The sequence below is a fragment of the Lagopus leucura genome, unplaced genomic scaffold (genome assembly GCF_019238085.1).
Source record: "Lagopus leucura isolate 7727_CA_CO unplaced genomic scaffold, USGS_WTPT01 Super-Scaffold_760, whole genome shotgun sequence".
Taxonomy (NCBI): domain Eukaryota; kingdom Metazoa; phylum Chordata; class Aves; order Galliformes; family Phasianidae; genus Lagopus; species Lagopus leucura.
Genome location: NW_024962257.1, coordinates 4994292 through 5020759, shown reverse-complemented (window position 1 = coordinate 5020759; position 26468 = coordinate 4994292). Strand labels below are relative to the sequence as shown.

At 52.9% G+C, this 26468-nt stretch overlaps 3 protein-coding genes across 4 annotated transcripts; 2 read left to right on the top strand and 1 right to left on the bottom strand.

The window, feature by feature from the left end:
* The first annotated feature begins 249 nt into the window (after positions 1 to 249).
* Positions 250 to 11867, top strand: TOP3A (DNA topoisomerase III alpha). 2 transcript variants are annotated; one of them, XM_042864631.1, is made up of 20 exons: positions 250 to 304; positions 826 to 1079; positions 2191 to 2250; positions 2631 to 2704; positions 3366 to 3441; positions 3981 to 4089; positions 4387 to 4530; positions 5071 to 5241; positions 5465 to 5565; positions 5702 to 5776; positions 5884 to 5966; positions 6074 to 6281; positions 6426 to 6611; positions 7074 to 7203; positions 7619 to 7732; positions 7814 to 7979; positions 8383 to 8526; positions 8796 to 8918; positions 9146 to 9879; positions 10939 to 11867. In XM_042864631.1, the coding sequence occupies exons 2-20, from the start codon at positions 894 to 896 to the stop codon at positions 11115 to 11117; spliced, it is 3063 nt and encodes a 1020-aa protein (XP_042720565.1). In that variant the 5' UTR covers positions 250 to 304; positions 826 to 893; the 3' UTR covers positions 11118 to 11867. The 2 variants fall into 2 exon arrangements, with proteins under 2 accessions (XP_042720565.1, XP_042720566.1); XM_042864632.1 differs by lacking the exon at positions 250 to 304 and adding an exon at positions 383 to 460.
* A 1140-nt stretch (positions 11868 to 13007) lies between these two features.
* On the bottom strand, positions 13008 to 17016 carry MIEF2 (mitochondrial elongation factor 2). Its single transcript, XM_042864332.1, has 3 exons — positions 16755 to 17016; positions 16076 to 16253; positions 13008 to 15340 (listed from the first exon to the last, which is right to left on the bottom strand). Exons 1-3 carry the CDS (start codon positions 16899 to 16901, stop codon positions 14286 to 14288), a joined length of 1380 nt encoding a protein of 459 aa, XP_042720266.1. The 5' UTR covers positions 16902 to 17016; the 3' UTR covers positions 13008 to 14285.
* A 537-nt stretch (positions 17017 to 17553) lies between these two features.
* FLII (FLII actin remodeling protein) lies at positions 17554 to 25972 on the top strand. Its single transcript, XM_042864697.1, has 30 exons — positions 17554 to 17655; positions 18183 to 18293; positions 18803 to 18874; positions 19021 to 19101; positions 19280 to 19365; positions 19508 to 19669; positions 19750 to 19853; positions 19931 to 20106; positions 20213 to 20370; positions 20505 to 20589; positions 20735 to 20882; positions 20961 to 21094; positions 21179 to 21391; positions 21466 to 21645; positions 21722 to 21804; positions 21891 to 21965; positions 22165 to 22248; positions 22318 to 22489; positions 22565 to 22669; positions 22887 to 23078; positions 23167 to 23355; positions 23442 to 23581; positions 23674 to 23899; positions 24190 to 24344; positions 24433 to 24493; positions 24575 to 24703; positions 24799 to 24905; positions 25124 to 25229; positions 25302 to 25367; positions 25459 to 25972. Exons 1-30 carry the CDS (start codon positions 17593 to 17595, stop codon positions 25591 to 25593), a joined length of 3798 nt encoding a protein of 1265 aa, XP_042720631.1. The 5' UTR covers positions 17554 to 17592; the 3' UTR covers positions 25594 to 25972.
* The last annotated feature ends 496 nt before the right edge of the window (positions 25973 to 26468 follow it).

Below are 26468 nucleotides of genomic sequence, written 5' to 3'. Positions count from 1 at the left end.
CGCTCCCGCCGTTCGGGCGCCGTCGCGGTTCTCAGACAGATTTAATCGCAAATGCGCTTTGCTTCAAGCCGTCCTGGGCCTGGAAGCGAGAGAAAACCAGAGAACGCCCTAACACTGGAGCGGGGGCGCCGCGGGGCACCATGGGAGCAGTAGTTCTTCTCGCTGCTGCGCTTTACGTCAGGTCGTAGCGGAGAGGGAAAGCGCGCCACTTTTTGCGACAGAAATAGCGCGGGAGCGGCGGGAGCGGCGGCTGAGGAGATCGCGGCGCCGGAGGGCGGATCGCCCCGCGCCGCGCCGCGCCGAGGTCGAACCGCGCTGGGGTGGGCTGGCGGGATGTGCTGGGCCGTCCTCTGCATGCGGGTTAAAAACTGCCTGGGAGGATGCAGGGAGCGTGATGTGGAGAAGGGAGAACGTATCTGGAGCGCTGCGCTCAGCTCTGGGCCCACAGCCCTCAGTGGGGGTGGGTCTGAAAGAGCGGGTCTGGAGGGCGGGGATGGAGCGGGGACGGGCTGAAAGCTGCGGGTGTTGAGCCTGGGGAAGAGAAGGCCGCGGGGAACTCTTTGTCAGAGAGTGTGGAGTCAGGGCAGAAGGAAAGGGCTTTAAACTAAAAGAGGGCTTCACTCAGAGGGCGGTGGGTTCCCCGTCCCTGGACGTGCCGAGGCCATGGGTGGGCCCTGGGCAGCCTGAGCTGGGAGGAGCACCCAGCCCGTGGTTGGAACTGGAAAATCTCTAAAGTCTCTTCCAACCCAACCATTCTGCAGCTTTTTAGGTTCTGTGGCATTCAGGCATTGCTCGTGGTCCTAAAGCAGGCTGTCTCCTGAACAGGGACCAGCCCAGGAGAGAGGAAGCAGCGCTATGCCTTGGTGCCGTGGGACCTGTCACAGTTACCTGTGATGAACTTTCAAGCCAGGCTTCTTGCTAGCTGTGGGGTCAGGATGCTGCCTCAGCCTTGGCGCAGCTTTTCACGGGCTGCGGAGGGTCCAGCAGTGCAGAGGATCCGGAAGGTCCTGTGTGTAGCTGAGAAGAATGATGCTGCCCGAGGAATTGCAGATCTGCTCTCCAACAGCAGAATGCGGCGGGTAGGAATACACTACTTCTCACTTCCTCATGTGCCTGCAGATCTACCTTAGCAGACTGAAGGTGGTCAGCTCACCAGAGCCTATGTTCACAGGCCATTCAGTTCAGTCCTGGTCTGCTATGTGTCTTGTGCTGAGCTTGATACACAGCCTCTGGCTCTTTCTGGCCACGTGAGAGCACAAGAACAGATTTCATATGTGAAATGGTCAAATACCACTTGTGCAGATATAGCTGGGAGTCCTGGACCCATTTTCTTTTTGCTTCAAGTCCTGCTGGGATTCAGTTCCCCAGCTGTGCGCTTTCCCCAGACTTCCTTCACCAAGCACTGAGCCCAACAGTGGGGGTTTCCTTTGTTGTTCCTCGCTTTGCAGTACATGTAAAAGTCTTTAGGAACTGAAACCATCTGTTGGCATGTGTTTCCCAGTCAAAAAACACTTCTTCTGCAGCATCAGCAAATATCAGGGGTGTACTGAAGTTCACATAATAAAGCAAAGATGGTCTGTGGTTTGGAGAAGGATTCAAAGATCTCTGCTGCTGCTTTGCTTTGTGACCTTTCACCTTTTGAATAAATTACTTGGTATTTTCAAGCTAAGGAACTAGACAGTGCTTCTACACCAGAGTTATATTTGAATGCACAGTATTACCAAGAACTTGAGCACTGACACTCAATCAAGTAAGGTGTTGTCATACTTCTGTAGGAAATGATGCAAATGGCCCACGTAGAAAGTTCCATAAATCTCAGGTGGGAGGGACCCAGACCTGGTGCACTGATTGTTGTTTGGAGCAGGACAGCTGTTTATCAGGAGTGGGGACTGTAACTGGCCAGCCCTGATAAACAAATGTGTCTGTTATCACCATCCACAGGGTGATAGTCCCAGCATCCCCTTCAGGCTTTTAAAAATACCATTACATTGGAAAGCACCGTCTCACTGTCTGTAAAAAATGAAACAAGTAATTTCCATTAACCTCCTTGTCTTTCTGCTTTAGGTAGTAAGCAATTTTCACTTGCCCTGTATTTCTGCGCCCTGCCATAACAGTCTGTATAAAGTGAGATGGCATGTGTTTGACTTCTGGTAGGAGCCAGAAACTTAGCAGCTTTCTTTTTCCTTCTAGAGAGAAGGGTTTTCCAAGTTCAACAAGATCTACGAATACGACTACCAGATGTTTGGCCAGGTAGAGTTTTCTTTCATTTCACTGCCAGATTGGAAAAATGCAAAACGGTAGTTATTAAAGAGCAAAACAAAATTTGTCTGAAGAAATGCATAACCAGTTTTGTCCAAAGACAAAGAAGAACAGTCAGGTTTTCTCTTCTTAGCTTTTCTTTCAGCTTTGTTCTGTGTTCCCACTTGTCAAAAACTTTGTTTCCTAGAATTGGAAGCTTACAAAAAATCAGGATGAAGATGTAGGTTTAGTTGCTTATAGGGAAAGGAGTGTTAAAATGAGCAGGAGAGAGGTATCACTGCTTGTCAGTTAAGAACTGTGTCAGGATTTTGGGGCTCTGGGTAGCCTGTAGCAAAAGATGAGCACTAATTACCTTTCCCAATCTTTTGCAGAACGTTACTGTGGTGATGACATCCGTGTCAGGACACTTGCTGGCTCATGATTTCAAGCTGCCGTTTCGCAAATGGTGTGTACTTACTGCATCCTCACGAGTCTGAAGCTTCTGATCCTGAGCTGAGCAGGGCTGCCATAGTCTTATGCCACACTGCTGGAGGGAACATTTCCTTGGAGGCCGTACCTTATCAGCTGGGAGAGCCAGCATGTCAGCTCCATACAGACATCCACAGGGAGGGGCAGTGGCACAGCGTGCTTCGAGCAGCCACACCAAGCAGCACGATAAGTAGCAAATTATTTACAGGATAGCTGAAATATTACCTCAGATTACTGTTTTCATAGTCCTAAAAACAAACAAGAAAACCCAGCAAGTTTCAATACTGGTTAAAATACCGGAAGGCCAATCCAAGGAAATAAATTGATTTGAAAGCTGGAGCTTTTGCGTTCTTTGTTTAAGTAAGAATTTTCCTGGGAAGTGTTTTGTTCATTTTGTGTGAAACATGAGAAGCTGCTCATTTAGAGCTGCCTTCCAGATTTTCTGTTTTCTCTGTTTGCATTTTGGTTCTGTTGTTTTTGAGTAAACACAGCTCAGCATTTCACACAAATTCTTGAGTTGAAGCTCACAGTATATCATTTCTCATTCCAGTACTGAGCAGCATTTCCTCACTAGACAGCAGTTAATGTCTGGCAGTGTTTTTGTTTGTTATGCACACTGTGTATCCTCTGTTTACCAGGCATAGCTGTAACCCTCTAGCTCTCTTTGATGCTGAAATCGAGAAATATTGTCCTGAGAATTATGTGGATATTAAGGTATGTTGTTTTTAAAAGTTTTCTTGAAAGCCAGAGTTCAGAGTTTAATTCCACAAATATTACCTCAGACAAAGGGAGGATTTTACCTTTGTCCTTAACTTTAAAAAGTTTCTAGAGTTTGGCAAATTCCTCCTGGATTTTCTAGGAGTACTGTGCTGTTCTGTAACATTGAAGTCTCCTGCTGGTATAAAATCAGAACAGTAGAGGAACAGTTACTTTGTTAAAAGTAGAAATGCTGTTTCCAACAAGCTGGAACAGCTAACTGCACCCCAATTTTAGAAAAAAATGACATTTTCAAGAAGCAGCCTGTGGTACAATCCAATCCAAGCAGTGCTTTTTAACAGGGAGTAAATAAATGATTCATTTCTTTTGAAAGCTGCCTAATCTCCTGAGAGTTACCATTGCAAAATGTTATTGCAACAGTCCATCTCTATGGATACATGCTGCAATTCATGTTCAGTTTGTGAGTCATTCTAAAACCAAACGTCAAACCCAGTGGCCTCAGTAGGTCTCACTCAGGGCTTTTTTTCTCGCCTCAGAGAACCCTGGAACGAGAGGTGCAGCAGTGCCAGGCTCTGGTCATCTGGACCGACTGCGATCGAGAAGGAGAGAACATCGGCTTTGAGATCATTCATGTTTGCAAAGCTGGTGTGTAGAGCATCTGTTGCATCGATCTGCTTTCTGTTAAAGCCGTGATGTAAGAGCTGTCACTGCTCAGATCTAGTGCCAGGCATCATCCTCACTCTGTTGTCACTCTTAGTGTGTTCAGGTGAAATCCCTGGCTGTGGTTATGATAGATACGTGGCTCTGGTACACCAGAAATACACCAATACTGTGGAAAGATACAGAATAGGTTACAGCAACACTTTCAAAGACAGCAGCAGTGTATTAGCTCATGCTTTCCATTGCTGTTTGAGTCACTTTGATTTTCTTTTTGTCTGATAGTAAAGCCAAACCTCCAGGTGTTCCGAGCACGTTTTTCAGAGATCACACTTCATGCTGTCAGAAGGGCCTGTGAGAATCTCACCCAACCAGATCAGAAAACCAGTGATGCTGTTGAAGTTAGGCAGGAACTGGACCTCAGGATAGGTAAGTAAACTACTTTGGAGATGAGAGCTGGCTGCTAGGCCTGAGCTGCTGCGTGTACCCTTGAAAGCAAGTGAGCAAGAGCACAGTAAGCAGGCAGGGGACAGACAGCTTACATTCTGTCATCAACATACAGCTTATTTTTTACAAATACTTGAACTCTTAGATTGAGTTAAGAACTAGGTAGCCAGCTACCAGACTTCCTCATTTCTCAGCCAAATTCACACTGCTAAAATTCATCAAGAGCCATTCAAAAATCTTCTGGTACCACATCTCCAACACAAGACAGTGCTCCCTGTAGTGTTCTACATCTGATTTTGAGATCAGAATCAACTAAAGCACATCTCCTGTTCCGCTGTAAACAACACGTTTTCTTTGAAACAAGCTGTAGGTTAATAGCTCTGAAAGGCTTCTGTGAATTTTAATATTAAAATTAGGAGTAGAATTAATACTCAATTAGGGTATAAAAAAAGCCCTCTGCAGTGCTGTGATTATCTTTCATTGCTGAAGTATTCAATTCTAGCATCCATTTTGTTACCTCAGGTGCTGCTTTCACCAGATTCCAGACCCTGAGGCTCCGGAAGATCTTCCCTGACATTTTGGCAGACCAGCTGATCAGCTATGGCAGTTGCCAGTTCCCAACTCTGGGGTTCGTAGTTGAGCGCTTCAAAGCCATCCAGGCCTTTGTCCCTGAAGCCTTCTATAAAATCAAAGGTATGCTGGAGGAAAACAAATGCACTAATCCATTTTAAAGGGTTTCACGTATTCGGAGAGGAAAAAACTTCGGGGCAGCTAACAAACAGTGCTGCAGCAGTGATTTCCTTTGCCATTATCATTAAGCAGAACTGGAAATGTTTCCCAGTAGTGTGGTCCCATTGCCCCTGCTGGCTTTCAACTATATTACTACTGTGTAACTCTGACCTGGTTTTCAACGCAGTGACACACGATCATGAAGAGGGCAATGTGGTCTTCAACTGGAAGAGGAACCGGCTCTTTAATCACACAGCATGCCTGGTCCTTTACCACATGTGTATGGAGGTAAGAAAACTTGTCAATAGATGTATGATCTACTACTGGCCAAACATTTCCTGCATCCTTCTTGTTCGAGGTGTTTAAAGAACCGTCTGTGTGAACTCTTCAAGGAGATTTTGCATTTTGCTTACTCTGCATTTAGGATCCTGTTGCCACTGTTGTTGAGGTTGGAAGCAAGCCAAAGAGCAAATGGAGGCCCCTGCCCTTGGACACAGTGGTATGTTTGGACTATGCTGAAAAGACTAATCTGAAAGCAGCTTTAAACAGATATTTTACCCAGAATAGTGCACAGATGCATTTTTTTTCTGGCTCTTCCCAACACAGGAACTTGAGAAGTTGGCTTCCCGCAAACTGAAAATAAATGCAAAGGAAACCATGAGAATAGCAGAAAAACTCTATACTCAAGGGTAAGAAAACGAGATTTGTCTTGGTAAACTAAATGATTTCAAAAATATAGGACTGCTAGTCCAAAACAGAAATCATCCTCTTGAAGTGCTCTTCTGTCTTTTTTAAGGTTCATTAGCTATCCCCGAACAGAGACCAACATTTTCCCCAAGGAGCTGAACCTCTCTGCCTTAGTACAGCATCAAACACAGGACCCCAGCTGGGGAGCATTTGCACAGAGGATCTTGGATCAGGGTGGGCCAACTCCTCGGAATGGAACCAAATCAGATCAGGCTCACCCTCCCATTCATCCCACAAAATACACTGCTAACCTGCAGGTGAGTTTAGTACTGCTTGATAAAATAGATAGAAATCTTAATAGTAGAGTTGTTAGCACAGCATCCTCACCTAGATTCACCAATATTTCTTAATATCTTGCTAATACTAGAAGAGAGCAACTCTCCTTTGTTGTTTGATAACAGGGCAATGAACAGAGACTATATGAATTCATCGTGCGCCATTTTTTGGCTTGCTGCTCTCAAGATGCCAAGGGACAAGAAACAACTGTGGAGATTGACATTGCTAACGAGCGATTCATTGCTCAAGGACTTATGATCCTGGCCCGAAATTATCTGGAAGTTTATCCTTATGAGAAGTGGAGTGACAAGGTAACATCCTTGAACGACATAGACTGGACAGGCTAAAATACCTCAGTTTAAAACTGTAGATGGGTTACACTAGTGGGAAAGCTTCCCTGCCACTTTCAGGCCCATCTACAGAATGTTCTTTGACAATTCTTAGCCCAGTGGCTGTTTCACTTAGAACTCTCTGCTGAAGACCTGTGCCACTTTGTTATGCCAGCTTTGGATAGATTCTTCTCTTTCTGACACCACAGCAGAGACCAGTCAGAGCTGCTCCCACACGGGGGGGATACTCACCAAGAGGAGCTGCAATTGCTGCATTGTGATGTCTCTGGCAGGTCTTCACTAGCTAATCCTGAGCATCCCGAGGCTGGATCTCCTCCAGAACAGAGTGCTGCTATATGACTGCACCAATTTGCTGTTAGCGTGACATGTGTCTTCAGTGGATGGTCCAGAAGGCAGTTTCAAAGAGATTCTCCTTCCCTTCAGGTTATCCCACTGTATCAGAAAGGGTCTCGCTTTCAGCCCACTACAGTGGAGATGGTGGATGGGGAAACCAGCCCTCCATTGCTCCTCACGGAAGCGGATCTCATTGCACTCATGGAGAAACATGGCATTGGTCAGTATTGGCAGTGTGGCCTTTCAGTCTTGAGAGAGCTTTGTTCATGAGCATCTCCTCTATTTCCCTAGTACTAGTTCTTTCCAGCCCTCAGAGTAGGGGATTCTCTAAACATCACTTCGGATAAGAAGTTACTTAAATATGCAGTACAGAGAGATAGTAGAAACCTGTGAGCAGCATCCAGAGAAACCAACAGGACTGTAGTGTCTCTCCAGTACCCAAGGGGATGTGAAGTTTAGGGTCCAGGGCATATCTACATGCACTTTCTCGACCTCAGCACCAATGGGATGTAATGCCAGCATTACTCCTGGCCATAAGTTCTGTCTCCTTGTCCCTTTAGCATCTTTCACTGCAGTAGGCACAAGGGAAATCTCTTCTTGGCACCTAATTTGACTCACAACCTGTCTGCTTGCAGGGACTGATGCCACTCACGCAGAGCACATTGAGACAATTAAGACACGGATGTATGTGGGGCTCACAGCAGATCAGAGGTTCCTCCCAGGCCACCTGGGCATGGGGCTGGTTGAAGGTAAGGGCAGTGCTTGTTAGAAAGAGGGCAGGTTCCTTACTTGCTTGTTCCTTTCACTTACCATGTGGTATGCTCCTCCAGGCTACGATTCCATGGGCTATGAGATGTCCAAGCCTGACCTTCGAGCCGAGCTGGAGGCTGATCTGAAGCTGATCTGCGAGGGAAAGAAAGACAAATCTCTAGTGTTGCAACAGCAAGTCCAAAAGTATAAACAAGTCTTCATTGAGGCTGTGGCCAGAGCCAACAAGTGAGTCTTTTGTCTTTGCCCTCTTCTGCTTGTTTGGCCATTCTGGCCTGGAGTAGGATCCTGACGCATTTGCTTCCTGGGGCTCTGCTCAGTGTGTGCAGGCATTCACGTACGAAGGGTTGACTTGAAGCATGGCATGCCATCACGAGCTGGTGCCAATTAACTGCATACTGTGGTTTACACTGTTTGAATTCAATTCAGAGATATCTGAAGGACATGAGCAAATGCTCTGGCTGCATCCATGTTGCACCCACGTCTAACCTGTTCCAGAGGCACAGTGCTAAGTTAACATGCCTATGGAGAAGCTCAGAGGAGCTGTGCCAGAGGGCAGCAGGCATCAATTCACTGCTCGATTGCTTTCTGCAGATGAGACACATTGCATGCTCTGCTTGTTTCTCTATAGGCTGGACCAGGCCCTGGCTCAGTATTTCGGAGAAGCCACAGAAATTGCAGAGCAAGAGGAAGTCTACCCAGCAATGCCCGTTTCCATTCGGAAGTGTCCCCAGTGCAACAATGACATGGTCCTGAAGACCAAGAAGAATGGCGGGTTGGTGATCTTCCTTGTCCTAGAACACAACTTTCTGTACCTTGCTAAGTGGTGTTCATTTACCTGCTCTCTGCAGCACTGCATGAAAACTTGGGCTGCAGCCAACAAACTGCACCAGCTGTTAAAGCTATGTGGACTTTGAAACTCTTTTACAAGTACTCTTAAAAAAAAGCTTTGCTTTGGTAACTTCTGACAGCTGAGAAAAGAGAACAGTCACTGACCGTCTTGATTTTGCATCTTCCTCATTTGGTGCCTTCATCCCATGGCAGGTTCTATCTCAGCTGCACGGGATATCCAGCTTGTAAAACTGCTGTCTGGTTTCCTGATTTTGTGCTGGATGTGGCCAAGGATGAGAGCATCTGTGCTGTGTGTAAACCACATCCAGTTCACAGGTGGGTCTTACCGGTCATCCTGTAGGGAAGTGCAGCCTCTCAGACATCATAGTGTTAGCCATCAGGGCCAGTGACTTCCAGACTAAGTTGGGCAACAGTTTTCTGTTCCAATCTTGAAAACTGGAGCAGCATTCTCATGGCTTGGGGATGGAGAGAAAGTGGAGGGAAGTAAGGTTAACAGTAAGTACAGCAGAAGTGGCAGATTTATATTCTTCCTTTCTTTTTAGACTGAAGTTTAAATTTAAGAGAGGCAGTGTTCCACCCACGATGCCCCTGGAGTTTGTTGGCTGCATTGGAGGATGTGATGAGATGCTGAAAGAGCTTCTGGACCTGAGGTACTCAAACAGATCATCCCAGTCTGGACAGTCAGCCAGCCAGCAGGCCAACCAGTTGCAGGTGAACAACTCCTTTAACAGAGCAAACAGTGACAGCAGGCATGTAGGAGGTACCACAAACATGGCAACAGGACATCTGCTTTACTTGAGTTCCACAAGAGCACCCAGGCCTGCTCCTTCAGCTGCTCCAGATAATGGCAGTAACGCAGTGGTGTGCAACTGTGGGAACGAAGCCATGCTGTTAACTGTGCGCAAAGAAGGGCCCAATCAAGGCAGACAGTTCTACAAATGCAGTGCCAATACCTGCAACTTTTTCCTCTGGTCTGATCAACAGTCAGAGGACAGAAGCAATGCAGCTCCGCGGGGCTCTGCACCACCCCAGGCCTTTGGGGCAAGGGGCCCTGCAAATTCTCAGAGACCAGGAGGAAAGAGAGGCCCAGAACACTTTGGAAGCAGCAACAACTCCAGTTCAGGAGGCAGCACAGTCTGCAGGTGCGACCAGCCAGCTGTCACACGCATGGTCCAAAAAGATGGCCCTAACAAAGGGCGGCAGTTCCACACGTGCTCCAAACCCAGAGAGCAGCAGTGCGGCTTCTTCCAGTGGGCTGATGAAAGCGTGGCTCCAGGTAAGGCTGGGCTTGGGGTAAAATTCGAGGGTTGGGGGCTGTTCTTCAAACTAAACTAAATAGACACTCCTCACATATGCATCATGCTGTCACAGTACAGCTCTTACATTTGACAGACTTCAGGTTTGTCTTCAGAAAGCATCAGAAGCATTATAGTATTTTAAATATTTCTTGCAACAACTGAATCTGGCTTACCTTTCTCACAGTGCTAGCAGGATAAGTTCTCGTAACAGATCCACTGAGTTCTAAGCAGTAACAGAATGCTTTGCTTCTACATGCAGTGAACTTGTGCATCTGTGCATCCATGAGTTGCTGAACAAAACCCAGCATGCTTTCCAACAGCCTGTTTGAGACAGAATTCGTGCTCCCAAATTCTAGTGTTCCATTTTGAGAGATCTGTTACTGGTTTGAACGGAGCTGAAGCAGCAACACCACTTTGGAGATCTTAAACCCCATTCTGTCAGGCCAAGGAAGCTGTGGTGCTTCCTCCATCCTAGTTCAGAAACTCAGTGAAGGGCCAGGCCTTGCTGAAACTTTGATCACAGCTGAGAAGCTGAGTGTGGCTGCAGTGAAAAGGTGCTGAAAGCAAACACCCATTAAAAAAGAAAACAAAACAACAATGTAAAAAGGATGCAAAAGAAAGAGCGCTGACAAAAAAAAGGACTGTAAGCAAAATAGAGAGGCAAAGATGTGGTCTGAGAGCTCTTTAGCACCAACTTCCTTCGTAAACATTTGGCCCTAAAGGGGCAGGACCAAATTTTCAGACCTACTTTAAGAACAAGTTCTCTGGCATGTTTTGTTGCTTCTGCTTTGGCTGTAGCCTGGAGCACACAGCCAGAAAGATCAGTTTTCCCTGTTCTGTTCACACATTTCTCCAGTGCTGCAAGAGAGATGGATAACATTTAAATGTTCAAACAAATCTGAAGCAGGTGTAGTTTCAGAAATAACTTGATGGGCTGCAATAGCAAAGTCCTTGATCTTCTGCCATTTTGAACCCATCATCTGTCTTCACCTTTGTGTATTTTCAAAGGCACTTAAATCCAAGTTATTTCTTTCTAGGAGCTTCTGGAGATTTCTCTTTTAACCACTTTGGGAGCAGTGGATACTCAAGGGAGTTGGGAAGTAAAGCTAAGAGACCAAGCAATCTCTCCCAAGGAGCAACAGCCAAGAAACCACGGACCTGTAGCATTTGCCACCAGCCTGGCCACACTAAGAAAACTTGTCCTCTAGATCACTGAGCCTGGATGGACATGGTTTGAGATTCTGAAAGGTCCAGGCTGTGAGCTGCTTTAGGAGCAGCTACTGCTGAAAGGATCTGGAACACAGAAACAAGTCTGTGTGGGTGCTTTCGGGAGGGCTGGCTGCTCCTGCTAAGGGGTACCTTCCTCATTCACGCATTATGAGCATGGGCAGCAAGTGTTCAAACAGCTGTGAGAACTGGCTCCGCTACTGGTGTCAGCCTTTGCTTTACAACTGCTCTTGTACTGAGCAATCAAAATACTCTAAACATTTCAAGGAAGTAGTTGGAAACTGTGGATCTGCAGTGAAAACAGCAGTGGATTTAGTCCACCTGCAGCTCCTGCTGTGGTAGCAGTTGTATGCAGCATTTCTGCATGAGGAAGAGCTGGATCATAGCCACTGGGACAGACCCTAGGGCTGCTCTACTCTTCTATCTCCCTGGTTTTCCACAGTGTGGAATTTTAAGTTGCCCTTCTATGTGAAGTTACCACAGCAACATTCCCCTTTCTTTTTTGTCTCTTACCTTGTCTGTGATGGAACCTGGTGCAGAGAAGATGGAGCTGGAGCTTGCCCTGAAAGGAAAGCTCAGCTGCAGTGCTCGGGAAATGCCTTCATTTTAGACTGTTCCTGAATTTGAAACTGCATTCTTGCCCAGACCTCAAGACGTGCCTTTGTGATGCTGCTAGTTAATGGAAGTTATTTTTGTCTGAGTAATAAGCTTCATATTAAAAAATTATTTAATTTTTAAATTTGATGCAGTGCCATCTTGACTGTCTGATTGTTTCATCCTATTTAAAATAGTTGAGCTATTATTAAAAGCATCCACACAAATCTTTCCATTCAGTTGTTGGAACAATACAGAAGCTTTCTTGGCAGAAACTCCCTGCAGCTTTTCTTTGAGCTGTGGGTAAAACAGTTTTATCTCACCAGCTGCATTTGTTGTAGTGTTGTTGTCCAGGGAAAGACAATTGGCTGAGCCTGAAGGGAGTTTCTTGTTTCCTGCACATAGTTTAGACTGAGCTCCTTGAGAAAAAGCCAACCTACCTCCTCCCTCTGTTTGGGCTTTCTCTACATCAAAGCAAGTAGCTCCACAAAACTCCCTTGTCCTCTTCTGGCACAGGACAGTACTCAGCTGCTCCCCCAGGGCCTCCAGCGTTGCTCAGGACACTGGCAGTCCCCATGGGTCAGCACTAAGGTGATACATGAATGGAGTGGGCAGGAGGCTGAAGCACTGCCTACGGGGCAGCTCAGAGCGGGGGAGACCACAGCAGCATAGGTTCATTTTCAGCTCTGCACAAGAAAGAAGAGCTTTCGAGTTTACAGAAGTTCACTGCTCTCAGGCCCAGACCTATGGAGTATGGTCAAGAGAGCCTGCGTTGCATTTCTCTGTACCCCTCACTCCCACTATTAACAGCTGTAACCTAAAAATACAAACCTGACGTCTAAAATAACAGGATTAGCAGGCTTCGTAATGCAATCAGTGAGCTGGCTAAAGCATGGCTAGAGCTGGGCAGCCTCCAAATGGCAACGGCAGCAGAAAGCATCTGCATAGCACACAGGTTTAGCATTGCTGATGGCATTTGCCGTTACCAGCTTTACTGGTTTAACCCTGGTTAGCATTCAGGCAGCTGAGCAGTTAGGGCTGCAAGCTGAACAGCAAGAGCTCAGCATCCAGACAGCACTGGATGCTTCTGCAGGCAGCAGGAGCACTGGGTGCTTTATGTGGCCGTCTGGAAGAGGAAGAGCAAAGCCGTGCGCCATGAGGTCCAAGTGCTGCCAAGCTGTGTGCAGGGTGCAGCCAGCTGCACTGTTCCCAGGAAAGCTGCCGCCCCAGGAGCACAGCTTCAGACCTTCCTACAGGACAGGAGACAAAACAGCTGAGACGAGAGAACCAGTGCACACAGCAAGGATTTATTCTCATCGCTAACACTTGGGAAGTCGCTCAAAGGAACAAACCAAGTCGTCTTCAGACTAGGAGGAAAAGCACAGTGATTTTTTTTTCCTCCTGTAAACAAGATAGTTGTAAAGAAAACTAAACCACAACAGATGCTCATGCTGAAGACCACAGGACTTCACCATCTCTACCAGTGTGCAAAAACAGCATAGCTCTTCCCATTAAATACAAGAATGTATTCCTTCACACTTGGACTACAGGCAGAAACAAAACCTACCAGCCACTCAAAGGGAAAAGAAAAAAAAACCAACAAAAAATACTCAAACAAAATAGATCTTAATGAAAAGAAGCACAAACCACACTTGACTTCTTGCAAGCACTCCGCTCTGTGCATCAATCCTGTCCTTTCCTGCCCCATACAACGATGCTTCAGGGCAACAAGACATTAAGACAGCAGCAGTACATACATGAAAAGGTCACTTGACAGGCTGGGAAGGGACACTGTGGCCCGCTAGATGGGCACTGGTGTCCACCAGGATGTGGCAGTTCCTGCAGCTAGCTGCCAGCCCATGCTGCAGCAGAGCAGCTTGGAGAATGGGCCTCAGAGACCCATCCTTGGGGGCAGAGCTGACGCTGGCAGAACAGCCAGGCAGGGCTGAGCTTGGGTTGCTGTTTGGTACCTGAAAAGATTTCCAAAGAGTAACCTTGCCATGGCATTACCTTGCAGCACCCAGAGCACCGCACAGCCATTGCTCAGGCTTTATTTCAGGTTGGCAACATCCCCAAGTGCAGCCCTGACAAGGAACAAGGTTCCCACCTCACCCCATGGCACTGCATGACTGAGCTCGGTGCTCACACAGCACCCAGGATGCCACAAGTTTGTAGCAGCATCAAGAGACGTGTGTGCCCCAAGGGGCAGGGGAAGCTCCAAACCACTCAGGTCTCTGCTTGGAGCACCAGGGAGCCTAGAGTTTGGGATGGCAGGCTGGGATGGCGCAGTTCACTGGGATCCAGCAGTCAAACTTGTTCCGTGTTGGTTCCCAGCAGATGGGGCTTTGCTTTAGGGGCTGCATTCAATGTGGGTAAGGCAGAGCCCCGTGGCAAACAGCTTCTTACACCATCATCCATTTCTCTCAGGCACGTTTTATTCAGAAAAGAAATACTTTTGTTCATAAAGTGCAAGAACTTGGCCTCTTACCGACTAGTCAACTAGAAGCATCACAACCCAGACAGCTGAGGAACTCCCGGTGCTCAGGAGCTCCTGCTGCACCAGTCACTTCTCTGTCAGCAGGAGTCCTGGCTCAGACACAGCCCTGTAGAGCAGGAAGCCCATCTCCTCTATTTCCTCTTCCAGCAGCCCACAGAAAAGGTTGACTTTGGGGTTAAAGTAGCAAGGCAGGACCCCATTCTCCAGGTAGCCCACCAGCTCCTCGAGCACTTGCTGGAACCTGGTGGCAAGGCTTTCCTCTGTCCAGTCCGACTCAGTGGAACTCATGTGAAGGATGACATGTACCAAGGGGCTGCCGCTCAGCTTGTGCAGGGCAGGATGGCTCCTGCAGACACCATTCAGGATGCAGAGGCAGTGCTGCCGAGTGCCAGCGTCGCCAGCATCCAGCTCCTTCACCTTCGAGACCTCCGCCCTGCTAAAGCTCTCAAGCCAGAGGTTCTCCACCAGTCCTTCAGGAGGAGCAGCCAGAAGAACTTTGTCCTCCATTTCTACCACAGGGAAGAGGGCAATGCTCAGCTCAACCTCATCGTGTTTGACAGCCAGCCTCAGCTCCCGGGAAGCCACGAGTGGGTGGATGACTGTCCCCAGCAGGCTGCCTATGGCTGGCCAGTTGATGGAGGCCACCAACATCTTGTGGAGGGTCTCATTGAGCACATTGGAGGAGAGGTACTGGCCCACGAGGAACCTGTCCCAGGGGCTGCGCCCACGAGGGAAATACTCCAAGTCAGTCCTTTTGACCATGCAGTACTGGGGGTTTCTCACAACGGTGTCCTCTCCTGGGATGAGGCTCCAGAGGGTGGCATCGAGGACTACTGGCAGCATGAAGTGGATGTGGTCAGCAGCAAGAGCCCCGAGGCCATCGAGCAGGGGACCGCTGAGGAAGAGGCTGCCAAAGGGCAACTCCGGGCACTTGCTCCGCAGGAAGCTCTGAAGCTCAGCACAGATGCTCTGGGCCAGCTGCTGGGCGACTGCCACTTGCTCCTCAGACATAGGGAGGTGGATGCTGTCATGTGAGAGCAGCTTCTCCTGCAGCGTGAGGCAGCGGGGAGGGCTGGACTCGGCCTGAGGAGGCTCCGGGGGCACTGGGCAGATCCTGGGTTCTGCAAGAAGGGGATGGGGCAAAGGCAGGAAGAAGTCATGGCTTTGGGCAGATCAGACAGCACATCTTCTCATGCCACAGACATAAAAAAAAAGCATGTGCTGAAGTCCCAGCTCTCAGCCTTTGGCCACGAGGCTGACTTTTCAGCCAACGCAAGGCTCAATCCAAACCCAAAACCCAACAGCACCTGGTGTTACACCCCAGCTAGAGGTGGCTAAAGGCAGCTAAGCAGCAGCAGCCAGACAAAGCACAAACTACTAAGGTCCCTCACAAGTCTCAGTCCCACTGCTCACCCCTACGTCTGCCTGATTGCTGAGTCCTGAATCAATCCCATGCTGGGTGCGGTGCCTCAGGACCTGCCCAGCACCAGGCTGAGCTGCTTTCCTACTCAGAAAACACCGCCTTTGCAGCCAGCTGGACAAGCCAGCCTTTGTCTGCAGCAGTTCACAGGCACATCTTCCTCCCTAGACAGAGCTGACCCAAAAACCAAGCACTGTTCAACAGGAAACAAAAGCAAGGCAGCCTCTACTGCAACCAGCTGGCTGAGACACCCAGGAGTTATCAGAGGCACTGTTACTGAGGCACTGCCAAAAAAGGGGCCGCAGCTTGGGAGCCTCCCAAGAGGGAAGACACAATCGGGTCAGCTTTCTGGTCATGGAGCTAAAAATAAAGCCCAGCTCCCAGGCACAGCCAGCCAAGGTGATCTTCACCCACACGCCCTCGCCATAAGCATCACCTGGTGCTGGCGGTGGAGCTGGGGAGAGCAGGGGTTCGCTGAGGTCTTCCCTTCTCTGCTTCCTGGGAGGTTTTTGTGTTGCTTTGATCAGGGCCAAGTCCTGCCAGCTCTCCTCCAGGCTCTTCTGCTCAGCTTTGGGATCATCTTCCTCTCGAGGGCTCGTGGCTCGATCTATCAGCTGGTGGGAGAGACAGATGGAGGGGATGTGCACGTGGTTCACAAAACCCACAGGGCAGTGGGGGCTCCACCATCCCGAGTGTGCTGAGAGGGGCGCTGCAGCCCCCAAATAGCCTCGCTCACATAGAGGGCTGTTCTAGCTGCTGCTGTTCATGCAAACACAAGGAATGCTATGGACGTGGGGGGAAAGCCCCAAGATCAGCAGCACCCTTTACAGAAGGCTGCTATTGCTGGAAGAGCAAAGAGACCGAGGGACCACAGGGAAAACCAGCACAGATAAATTGTTCTCTTGGCAGCACTTCCCAGCCCAGAGCAGAGCACAGCGCACACGTGGGGTAGCAGTCACCCACAGCTCTTCTACAGGTGAACAGCAACGGTTTGAGAGACTCAAAGATGCACACAAGCTTCCAACGGATTTAACAGTGAAAACAACGAGGCGCCTCTCTGAAACGTGATGCAGCACATCGCCCCGTGCAGCGCTTGGGGACCCCCCCAGCCTCACCCGTTTGACGGCCAGCGTGGCGATGGCGAGCACGGCCGCGCCGCTGACGCCCAGCACCAGCCTGGCGTTGGCCAGCAGCAGATCGAGGACGCCGCCCAGCCCGCCGTCGTCCCGCCGCTTGCCCCGCTGCTGCGCGAACTCAGCCATGGTCACCTGCGGGAGGGAAGAGGAACGGTGCGCCGTAATCCGACAGCGGGAAGCCGGCTCCCCAAAGCCACCCGGCGCAGAACGGCGATGGGGTGAAGGCGGAGGGGCCGGCAGGACGCGAGATCCCAGGGCAGCCGGACCCCCCAGCCGACCTTCAGGCCCAGGGCTCCCGCCGTGACCGGCTGCGGCGGTGGCGCCGGGCCGGACCGAGGGTCACCCGGTAAGGCTCCGGCCGCCTCGCCCCGCCGTTAAGCAGCGTCCGCCGACATTCCGGGCGGCGCCGGCAGACAAGGACAGGACGAGGGGCCGCACCGGTACCCCGGAAGGGGCCAGGTACATACAGCCCCCTTCACCGAGCTGCCAAGGGCAGACAAAGGCGGGACAGCGAACACCGGAGGGTCGGGTACTGCCGAGGGTCGGGTACTGCCGAGGGTCACCTCCCCTCCTCGCTCCGAGTGTGCCACTCCCCCCCCCCCCCCGAACCGGGATCTCCCCACAGCCGCCCCCCCACTTACCGCTGCTCCCAGCGGAGCGGCCCAGCAGCGCGTGCTGGCGCGCCGGCGCGCCCGCAACTCGCGGCGCAGCCAATCAATGCAGCGCTCATCGGCCCCGCCTCCAATCAGCGTCAGCGCAGGGCGGGGCGGGGCGGGGCGGTGGGGAGGTGCCGCGTCCCGCCGGGTTCCCCGCAGCCATGGCGGCCACCGGGGTGCTGCCCTTCGTCCGCGGCGTCGACCTCAGCGGTAACGACTTCAAGGTGCGAGGGGAGCGCCGGGAGCGGTACCCGGCTTAGGGGCGGGGTGCGGGGAGAGTCGGGGGCAGTGCCGTAGTGCCGGGAGGGGCAGTCAGGCCTGTCCGCTCCCCGCCAGGCCCGGAGATCCCGGAGGTCCTCGCGTAGGGCCGATCAGTCCAAGCCCTGGTCTTGGTCCTGGCCCCAGGGGCGCCTAGCAGGCCCTGCTGTATGAGGGGGACTTTGGGACACCCGCTCCTGGGACCCTGGAAAGCCGGGAGGTGTCAGCCCCCAGTCCTTGTCCAGTAGGGCCAGGTGATGTCATCCCTAAGTCCCAGTCCTGTACGGTTGGGTGACCTCAGCTCCCAGATCCCAATCCCATAAGGCTGGATGATCCCATCCTTAAATCCCATTCCTGTGGGGCTGGGTGATCTCCCAGTCCCCAGTGCCATAGTGCGGGGTGATCTGTCCCTCAGCGGCCCTACAGCACCAGCCCTGTCTCTCCACTGTCACCCCACGGGTCACGCTGTTCTCTCACCCTCATGCCCTCCCAGGGTGGCTACTTCCCAGAGCATGTGAAGGCGATGACCAGCCTGCGCTGGCTGAAGCTGAACCACACAGGGCTCTGCTACCTGCCTGAGGAGCTCGCTGCCCTGCAGAAGCTGGTGAGCAGGCAGGGGATGGGGCTCTTGGGGGGGCTGCGGAGCCAAGAACCTGCTGTCTGACTGCCTCATGTGCCAGCGTCTAATAATAGGGCTGAGCGAGGAAGTGTGGTTGAAATTGGATGCAAGAGTTGTTAGGAAAGGGGCTGAGACAGGGGTGTGCTGGGTTTCATCTTGTTTTCTTAGCAAACCAGACCAGAAACCACACTTTCTTCCTCTGCCTGTTAATAGAAGGGAAGGGTGAAAGTTTATGGGGAGAATTAAGGGTTTGGGCTCTTTTAGCAAAGGAAAAAAATAATAATAATAAAAAAGCAGTAGCCAGCAGCTGCCTGGCATTGTTCACTGGCAGCTCTGTGCCTAGTCCTTGGTGGAGCCCATGGTTGAGCTTTGCTCTGGTGGTGTTATGGACATGCTGGGGGCCTCCAGTTTGGGACCGCAGCATCCCTATGCGAGTCAGGGCTGAACTCTGCTCCCCTCACTGCTGACTGGGGCTTTGTCCTGCTTCCCTGCAGGAGCACCTGTCCGTCAGCCACAACAGCCTTACCACGCTTCATGGCGAGTTGTCCAGCCTGCCCTGCCTCCGGGTGAGTGTCCCATTGTGCATCCCATGCAATGGGGATGCTGTCCCCAAGCATCTCTTGGCCACACAAGGGTGGCCCCTGGTCCTCCTGAGGGGCTCAGCAGGTTGCTGAAGCCAGGCTGCAGTCATTTCTTTCTGTCCACTTTGAAGGCAATCGTGGCACGTGCAAACAGCCTGAAGAACTCAGGAGTCCCTGATGACATCTTCCAGCTGGAGGACCTCTCGGTGCTGGTAAGTGCTGAGTCTTCATGCTGTCCTGATCATTTGTGCCCTTCGAAGACACACGTGGGACTGAAGAGCATCTGGAGCGTGGTCCCAAAGATGCCCCATGGTCCTTGGGGGTGGGTGGCAACTGTGGGATGGGGGACCCATCCCAGGACTGAGGATGATGCCCGCTTTCATCCCCCAGGACCTGAGCCGCAATGATCTGACTGAGTGTCCCCGGGAGCTGGAGAATGCCAAGAACATGCTGGTGCTCAACCTGGGCCACAACAGGTGGGGCTCTGGCAGCACAACTCCCCTGACCACGAACACCTCCACCTGTCACCTCCACTCCCCACTTTACTCTGGGTCCCCCTCTCTGGGTTGGATTCAGTGCACATCCAGGGCCACCCTGAAGGTTCCCATGTCCCCGCAGCATCGAGACCATCCCCAACCAGCTTTTCATCAACCTCACGGACCTGCTCTACCTTGACCTGAGCAACAACAAGCTGGAGAGCCTCCCGCCACAGATGAGACGGCTGGTGCACCTCCAGACCCTCATCCTCAATGACAACCCCCTGCTGCACGCACAGCTCCGGTATGGCTCCATTTTGTGGCTAGTTCCCAAGATACTGGAGCCACGCTGGGCCGTGCCCTGATGCTATCTCTGCCACACAGGCAGCTCCCAGCAATGACAGCTCTGCAGACCCTGCACCTCCGGAACACACAGCGCACGCAGAGCAACCTGCCCACCAGCCTGGAGAGCCTGGTCAACCTGGCAGGTAGGGCTGCGCTGAGGCATTGCGTCGGGGCTGTCCTGGTGTGTGTCCTGCTGACCTCAGCCCCGTTTGTTCCCCAGATGTGGACCTGTCCTGCAACAACCTCAGCCGTGTTCCTGAGTGCCTCTACACACTGGGCAGCCTGCGGCGCCTCAACCTCAGCAGCAACCAGATTGCCGAGCTGTCCCTCTGCATCGACCAGTGGACACAGCTGGAGACCCTCAACCTGTCCCGCAATGAGCTCACCTCCCTGCCTGTGCGTGTCATCCCCATTCCTCCGTCGTGTCCCCACCCCTCCATCATGTCCCTGCTGTGGCTGTGGTGCCAGATCTCACCCCACTACCTCCCCCTTCCTTCCCCAGTCGGCCATCTGCAAGCTGACCAAGCTGAAGAAGATGTACCTCAACTCCAACAAGCTCGACTTTGATGGGATCCCCTCAGGCATTGGCAAGCTCTCCAACCTGGAGGAGTTCATGGCAGCCAACAACAACCTGGAGCTCATCCCTGAGAGCTTGTGCAGGTAGGGGGCAGCCCCCAGCCAAATTTGCATTGTCTCCAAGAGGGGACGCGTGGAGCTGGAAGATGACATGGGTGGGGGGTTCTGAAGAATGCAACCCTGGCCCAGCCCTATCTCAGCATCCCCCTACCTTACAGGTGCTCCAAGTTGCGGAAGCTAGTGCTGAACAAGAACCGCTTGGTGACGCTGCCAGAGGCCATCCACTTCCTGACAGATGTGGAGGTGAGGGCAAGGCACTGCCCGCAGCCTGGCACGCGGCCCCCCATCACCTCCCCAAAGCTTGCAGTGCTCTGAGCTCTTCCATCCTACCTCACATCCTTGGTGTCTCCATGCCTCGGAGCACTGAGGTCTCCCATCCCCTTGGCAGGTCCTTGATGTGCGTGAGAACCCCAACCTGGTGATGCCCCCAAAGCCAGCAGAGCGGACGTCGGAGTGGTACAACATCGACTTCTCTCTGCAGAACCAGCTCCGCCTGGCCGGAGCCTCACCAGCCACCGTGGCAGCCGCTGCAGCAGGCAAGTAGACAAGGAGGCATGGCTCTGAGCCATGCCTGGTGGGTCCCACTGCCTCTCACCCCATCCCATTGTCCCCAGGGAGCAGCACCAAGGACCCGCTGGCCCGCAAGATGCGTCTGCGGCGGCGCAAGGACTCAGCCCAGGATGATCAAGCCAAGCAGGTGCTGAAGGGGATGTCAGATGTGGCCCAGGAGAAGAACAAGAAGATAGAGGTGGGTCTGCATGCAGCCTTGTCCCACCTCCAGAGTGTCCCATCCCAGTGTCACCACCAGGGTGACCCATCCCTGTCCCTGCAGGAGAGTGGTGAAGCAAAGGCACCGGACCTGAAGGCACGACGCTGGGACCAGGGCCTGGAGAAGCCACAGTTGGACTACTCAGAGTTCTTCAGTGAAGATGTGGGGCAGCTGCCCGGCCTCAGCATCTGGCAGATCGAGAACTTCGTGCCCACACTGGTGGATGATGCCTTCTATGGGAAGTTCTACGAGGCCGACTGCTACATCGTGCTTAAGGTACATGAAGGGAGCGGGGATCACTGTGTCCCTGGGACTTTTGGCAGCCCTTCTCACACCCTGTCCCTCCACAGACCTTCCTGGACGAGAACGGCTCCCTCAGCTGGGAGATCTACTACTGGATCGGGCAGGAGGCCACCCTAGACAAGAAGGCCTGCTCTGCCATCCACGCCGTCAACCTGCGCAACTACCTGGGGGCCGAGTGCCGCTGCATCCGTGAGGAGATGGGGGATGAGAGCGATGAGTTCCTCCAGGTGAGGCTATCTCAGTGCTCTCCCACAGCCCCCAGCCTTCCATTCCCCACCCTCACCCCCTGTTCTTTGCCCTCAGGTTTTTGATAATGACATCTCCTACATCGAGGGCGGCACGGCCAGCGGGTTCTTCACTGTTGAGGACACACAGTATGTCACCAGGTAGGGCAGGGGGCAGGCAGTTGGGAGGGGCTACACACAGGGCAGGTGGTGCCTCATGTTCAACCATGGCCGTCTCTCTCTTCCAGGCTGTACCGTGTCTATGGGAAGAAGAACATCAAGCTGGAGCCAGTGGCACTGAAAGGGACATCCCTAGACCCCCGGTGAGCAGGAAAAGAGTGAGGGGACATACGGGACCCTAAAAAGGGACAGGGAGCCAGGTCCAAGCCAAGACAGAGTGGCTGCAGCTTTAGGGTAGAAATGAGCTGCCTTTCTGTAAGACCAGGGATTCAACCCTTGTGTGGGGAGGACGGTGGTGTATCCTGCTCCCTTCCTCACCTGCTCTGTGTCTGTGTTCTCCAGCTTTGTCTTCCTCCTGGACCACGGCCTGGAGCTTTATGTATGGCGGGGCAGCCAGGCCACGCTGAGCAGCACCACCAAGGCCAGGTAGGGGCTGGGAACCTAGGCTGGGGAGCCAGGGTAGTGGGGAGCCCACCTCACCCCAGGCTCCCACAGGCTCTTCGCTGAGAAGATCAACAAGAACGAGCGCAAGGGCAAAGCAGAGATCACACTGCTCTGCCAGGGCCAGGAGAGCCCTGAGTTCTGGGAGGTGCTGGGGGGGCAGCCCGAGGAGATCCAGCCCTGTGTTCCCGATGACTTCCAGCCCCACAAGCCCAAGCTGTACAAGGTGAGGAGCTGCCACCCTCTGTGGGATCATCACTATGCCATGGCCATCCTCACCCTTTGTCCGTTTTCTCTGTAGGTTGGCTTGGGGCTGGGTTACCTGGAGCTGCCCCAGATCAACTACAAGTTGTCTGTAGAGCACAAGAAGAGGCTGAAGGCTGATCTGATGCCTGAGATGCGCCTGGTAGGGCATAGGATGGGGTGGGGGGGTGGTCTCCTGTTCTGACCTGAACATGAAATGGGTTCTGCTCTCTCCCTGCTCCAGCCACGCTCTGGGGCAGGCTCAACCAGTGGTATCCTGGGTGCAGGATGTTCTGCTTGTCTCAGCTGGCCTTGAGGAATTTTCCAGCCTGGAAAAAGCTCAGGAGGTACCTGACCGTCTCTTCACTTTGTGTCCCCAGCTGCAGAGCCTGCTGGACACCAAGAATGTGTACATCCTGGACTGCTGGTCTGATGTCTTTATCTGGATTGGGAGGAAGTCGTCACGGCTGGTGCGAGCAGCAGCACTGAAGCTGAGCCAGGAGCTGTGTGGGATGCTGCACCGCCCCAAGCACGCCATGGTCACACGGAACCTGGAGGGCACCGAGTGCCAGGTGGGGGGACGCAGATCTGAAGGGCAGAGACGGGGTTGCACCTGGGGCCTTCTGCTCCCTCTCCTCACCTCACATCTTCTGTGTTTAGGTGTTCAAATCCAAGTTCAAGAACTGGGATGATGTCCTGCAAGTGGACTACACCCGCAATGCTGAGAACGTGCTGCAGGAGGGCAGCCTGGCTGGCAAGGTGCGCAAGGACGCCGAGAAGAAGGATCAGATGAAGGCTGACCTCACCGCGCTCTTCCTGCCCCGGCAGCCCCCCATGCCCCTGAATGAGGTAGGGCTGGGGATGCCCCACACATCCCCCATGGTGGCAGCAGGCCCAGAGCTCCATGAGCTGACCGAGCACGTGGGGATTTGCAGGCAGAGCAGCTGATGGAGGAGTGGAATGAGGACCTGGACGGAATGGAGGGCTTCGTGCTGGAGGGCAAGAAATTCGCACGGCTGCCTGAGGAGGAGTTTGGCCACTTCCACACACATGACTGCTACGTCTTCCTCTGCAGGTGAGCCAGTTTGTCCTTTCTGGGGTTGCTGAGCCCCTGCGTCCCCCATCGCCCTGCCCAGATTCTCCCCTCACCCCTGTCCCTGCTCTCAGATACTGGGTGCCAGTAGAATATGAGGAGGAGGAGGAGAAGAAAAAGAAGACTGAAGGCAAAGAGGAAGAGGAGGGTGAGGAAGAAGAGGAGGAGAAACAACCTGAAGAAGACTTCCAGTGCATCGTATACTTCTGGCAGGGCCGCGAGGCCTCCAACATGGGCTGGCTCACCTTTACCTTCAGCCTGCAGAAGAAGTTCGAGAGTCTCTTCCCTGGCAAGCTAGAGGTGAGAGCCTGTGCTGGGATCCCCTGTACTGCCAACAGGGAACTGCTTCCTAAGCCAGCCCAGGAACCTCCCAGCCCCAAGGATCCCCCTGTCCACACCTGGAGGAGGAATATGGGGTCATTCTGCTTGGCCTCGCTGCTCCCCTGTCCCTTATCTCCCCCTGGACAGAGGGCAGGGGGTGACAGTTGAAATGAAGATGGTGGCACAGAGGTGCCAGCAGCCACTCACACACCTGGAGCTTGGGGCTGTGTTGGGGGCCCCGTGCCCCTGCTGACACCCACCTCGCCCAGGTGGTGCGCATGACCCAGCAGCAGGAGAACCCCAAGTTCCTGTCACACTTCAAGAGGAGGTTTGTCATCCACCGGGGCAAGCGGAAGGAGAAGGCCAGCCCACCCCAGCCCAGCCTGTACCACATCCGCACCAACGGTGGAGCCCTCTGCACCAGGTCTGCGCCTCCCCCCAACCTGTTGGTGCTGCCCAGGAATGCTGAGGGACCACAACTCCTGACTGTGCCTCGTGGGCTTCTCTTCTAGGTGCATCCAGATCAACACGGATGCTGGGCTGCTCAACTCTGAGTTCTGCTTCATCCTCAAGGTACTGCCTGAGGCTGAGCATCCTCCCCCAGCAACAAGGCTCAGCCACACATCCCCAACCCCAATGTTCTGCTCTCCCCAGGTCCCATTTGAAAGCACAGACAACCAGGGCATTGTGTACACCTGGGTGGGCCGAGCTGCTGACCCTGACGAGGCCAAGCTGGCTGAGGACATCATGAACAACATGTTTGATGACTCCTACAGCAAGCAGGTGACAGGATTGGGGCTGTTGGGCTCAGCACCAACTTACCTGAGAGCAGAGAGGGATGGAAGAACTCAGCCTTGACACTACCCTTGTTCTCACAGGTGATCAACGAGGGAGAAGAGCCTGAAAACTTCTTCTGGGTGGGTATCGGGAGCCAGAAACCTTATGATGAAGATGCTGAATACATGAAGCACTCCCGGCTCTTCAGGTGGGTCCTGGCCCAGGACTTGCTTGTCCCATTCCTTGTCCCACAGTGACACACCAGCCTTCTCTAGGGCCTTTTGCCTCTGGGCTCCCCAAGACGGGCAAAGCCTCTCTCCCCACTGTCTGCCTATCCCTGGGCACCCCGTGGCCCAAACAACTTCTCTATCACTGAGTGATGACGACTTTGTGCCACTGATGCACTCTCCTCTGGCTCCCCTTTAGGTGCTCCAACGAGAAGGGTTATTTTGCCGTGTCAGAGAAGTGTTCTGATTTCTGCCAGGATGACCTGGCTGATGATGACATCATGCTGCTGGACAACGGGCAGGAGGTGAGCGGGGTGTGGGGCTTCACGGTGCCCCCCCAGACCCACAGCTGAGCCCATCTGCACATCCTTCCGCAGGTTTACATGTGGGTGGGCACCCAGACCAGCCAGGTGGAGATCAAGCTGAGCCTCAAAGCGTGCCAGGTAAGGCCCTGCATGCTGAACTCAGGCACCTTCACCCCCCTCGGGTCTCTCTCCCGTTCCTCGCGGGCTCTGATTGCGTCCCATGCCCCAGGTCTACATCCAACACATGCGCTCCAAGGACCCCATGCGGCCCCGCAAGCTGCGGTTGGTGCGGAAAGGCAACGAGCCCTGGCCCTTCACCCGCTGCTTCCACGCCTGGAGCGTCTTCCGCAAGCCCCCAGCATAAGGGCCTGGGGGAGTGGAACAGCCCCCCAGCATTCTGCACCACTCATGCCTGCGCTCAACCGCTGGATCCGCTTCTCTCTGAACTGGGGCCAGAGGGAGGCACTGGGCTGTCCCTGTCCTCCCTTCTCCCGGCTCCTTCCCCTCTTCAGGGGCACATGGGGCAGAGCAGGGCCCTGCCTCCGGCCTGCTCAGGGAAATTGCTGCTCCAAGGCAGCAACAAGCTCCCTGCAGCTGGGGAGCAGGGGGAGGATGCTTTGCTAAAGAGCACTGGGGGATTAGCGAGGGGCTCTCACCTTTTTTTGTGGTCCTGAAGAGATAGGACCAACCCCAAACAAGGCTGGCCTATCAGTATCATATCAATAAAGGCTGCATTGTCACCATGCAATCGTGCCAGGCTCTGACTGTGCTCCTCTGGATCCCACATGGGGGCACAGCAGCCCCCCCACCCCAAGCCCATCCTGTGTTGCTGGCCCCAGGCAGCCGAGGTCCCCCAACACCCCACATGCTGGCAGTTGATATTAAATGCTTTATTTTCAATATTAAAAACCAGTATTTTTAATAACTAAACAATGCTAAATTCATCTTACCAAAAAAAAAAAAAAAAAAAAAGGGGGGGGGGGGGGGGGGGTGGGATTTTCTACCAGGGACACTACAGCCCCAGCCAGGGCAGGGCCTGGGGCAGCGCTGCCTCTCCTGGCCCCCCCTGGCCCAGACCAGACGTACCGCAAAAGAGAGTTGGGGGCTGGGGGCCAAAAAAGGGCCCTGGGAATCCCCACAATGAGAGGGGCGGGCACCAGGCTGAGCCCCGCAGGGACACAGACACACCTACAGCCCCTGCAGAGATGGGGAGCCCAGCAGGGATTTGGCACAGTGACA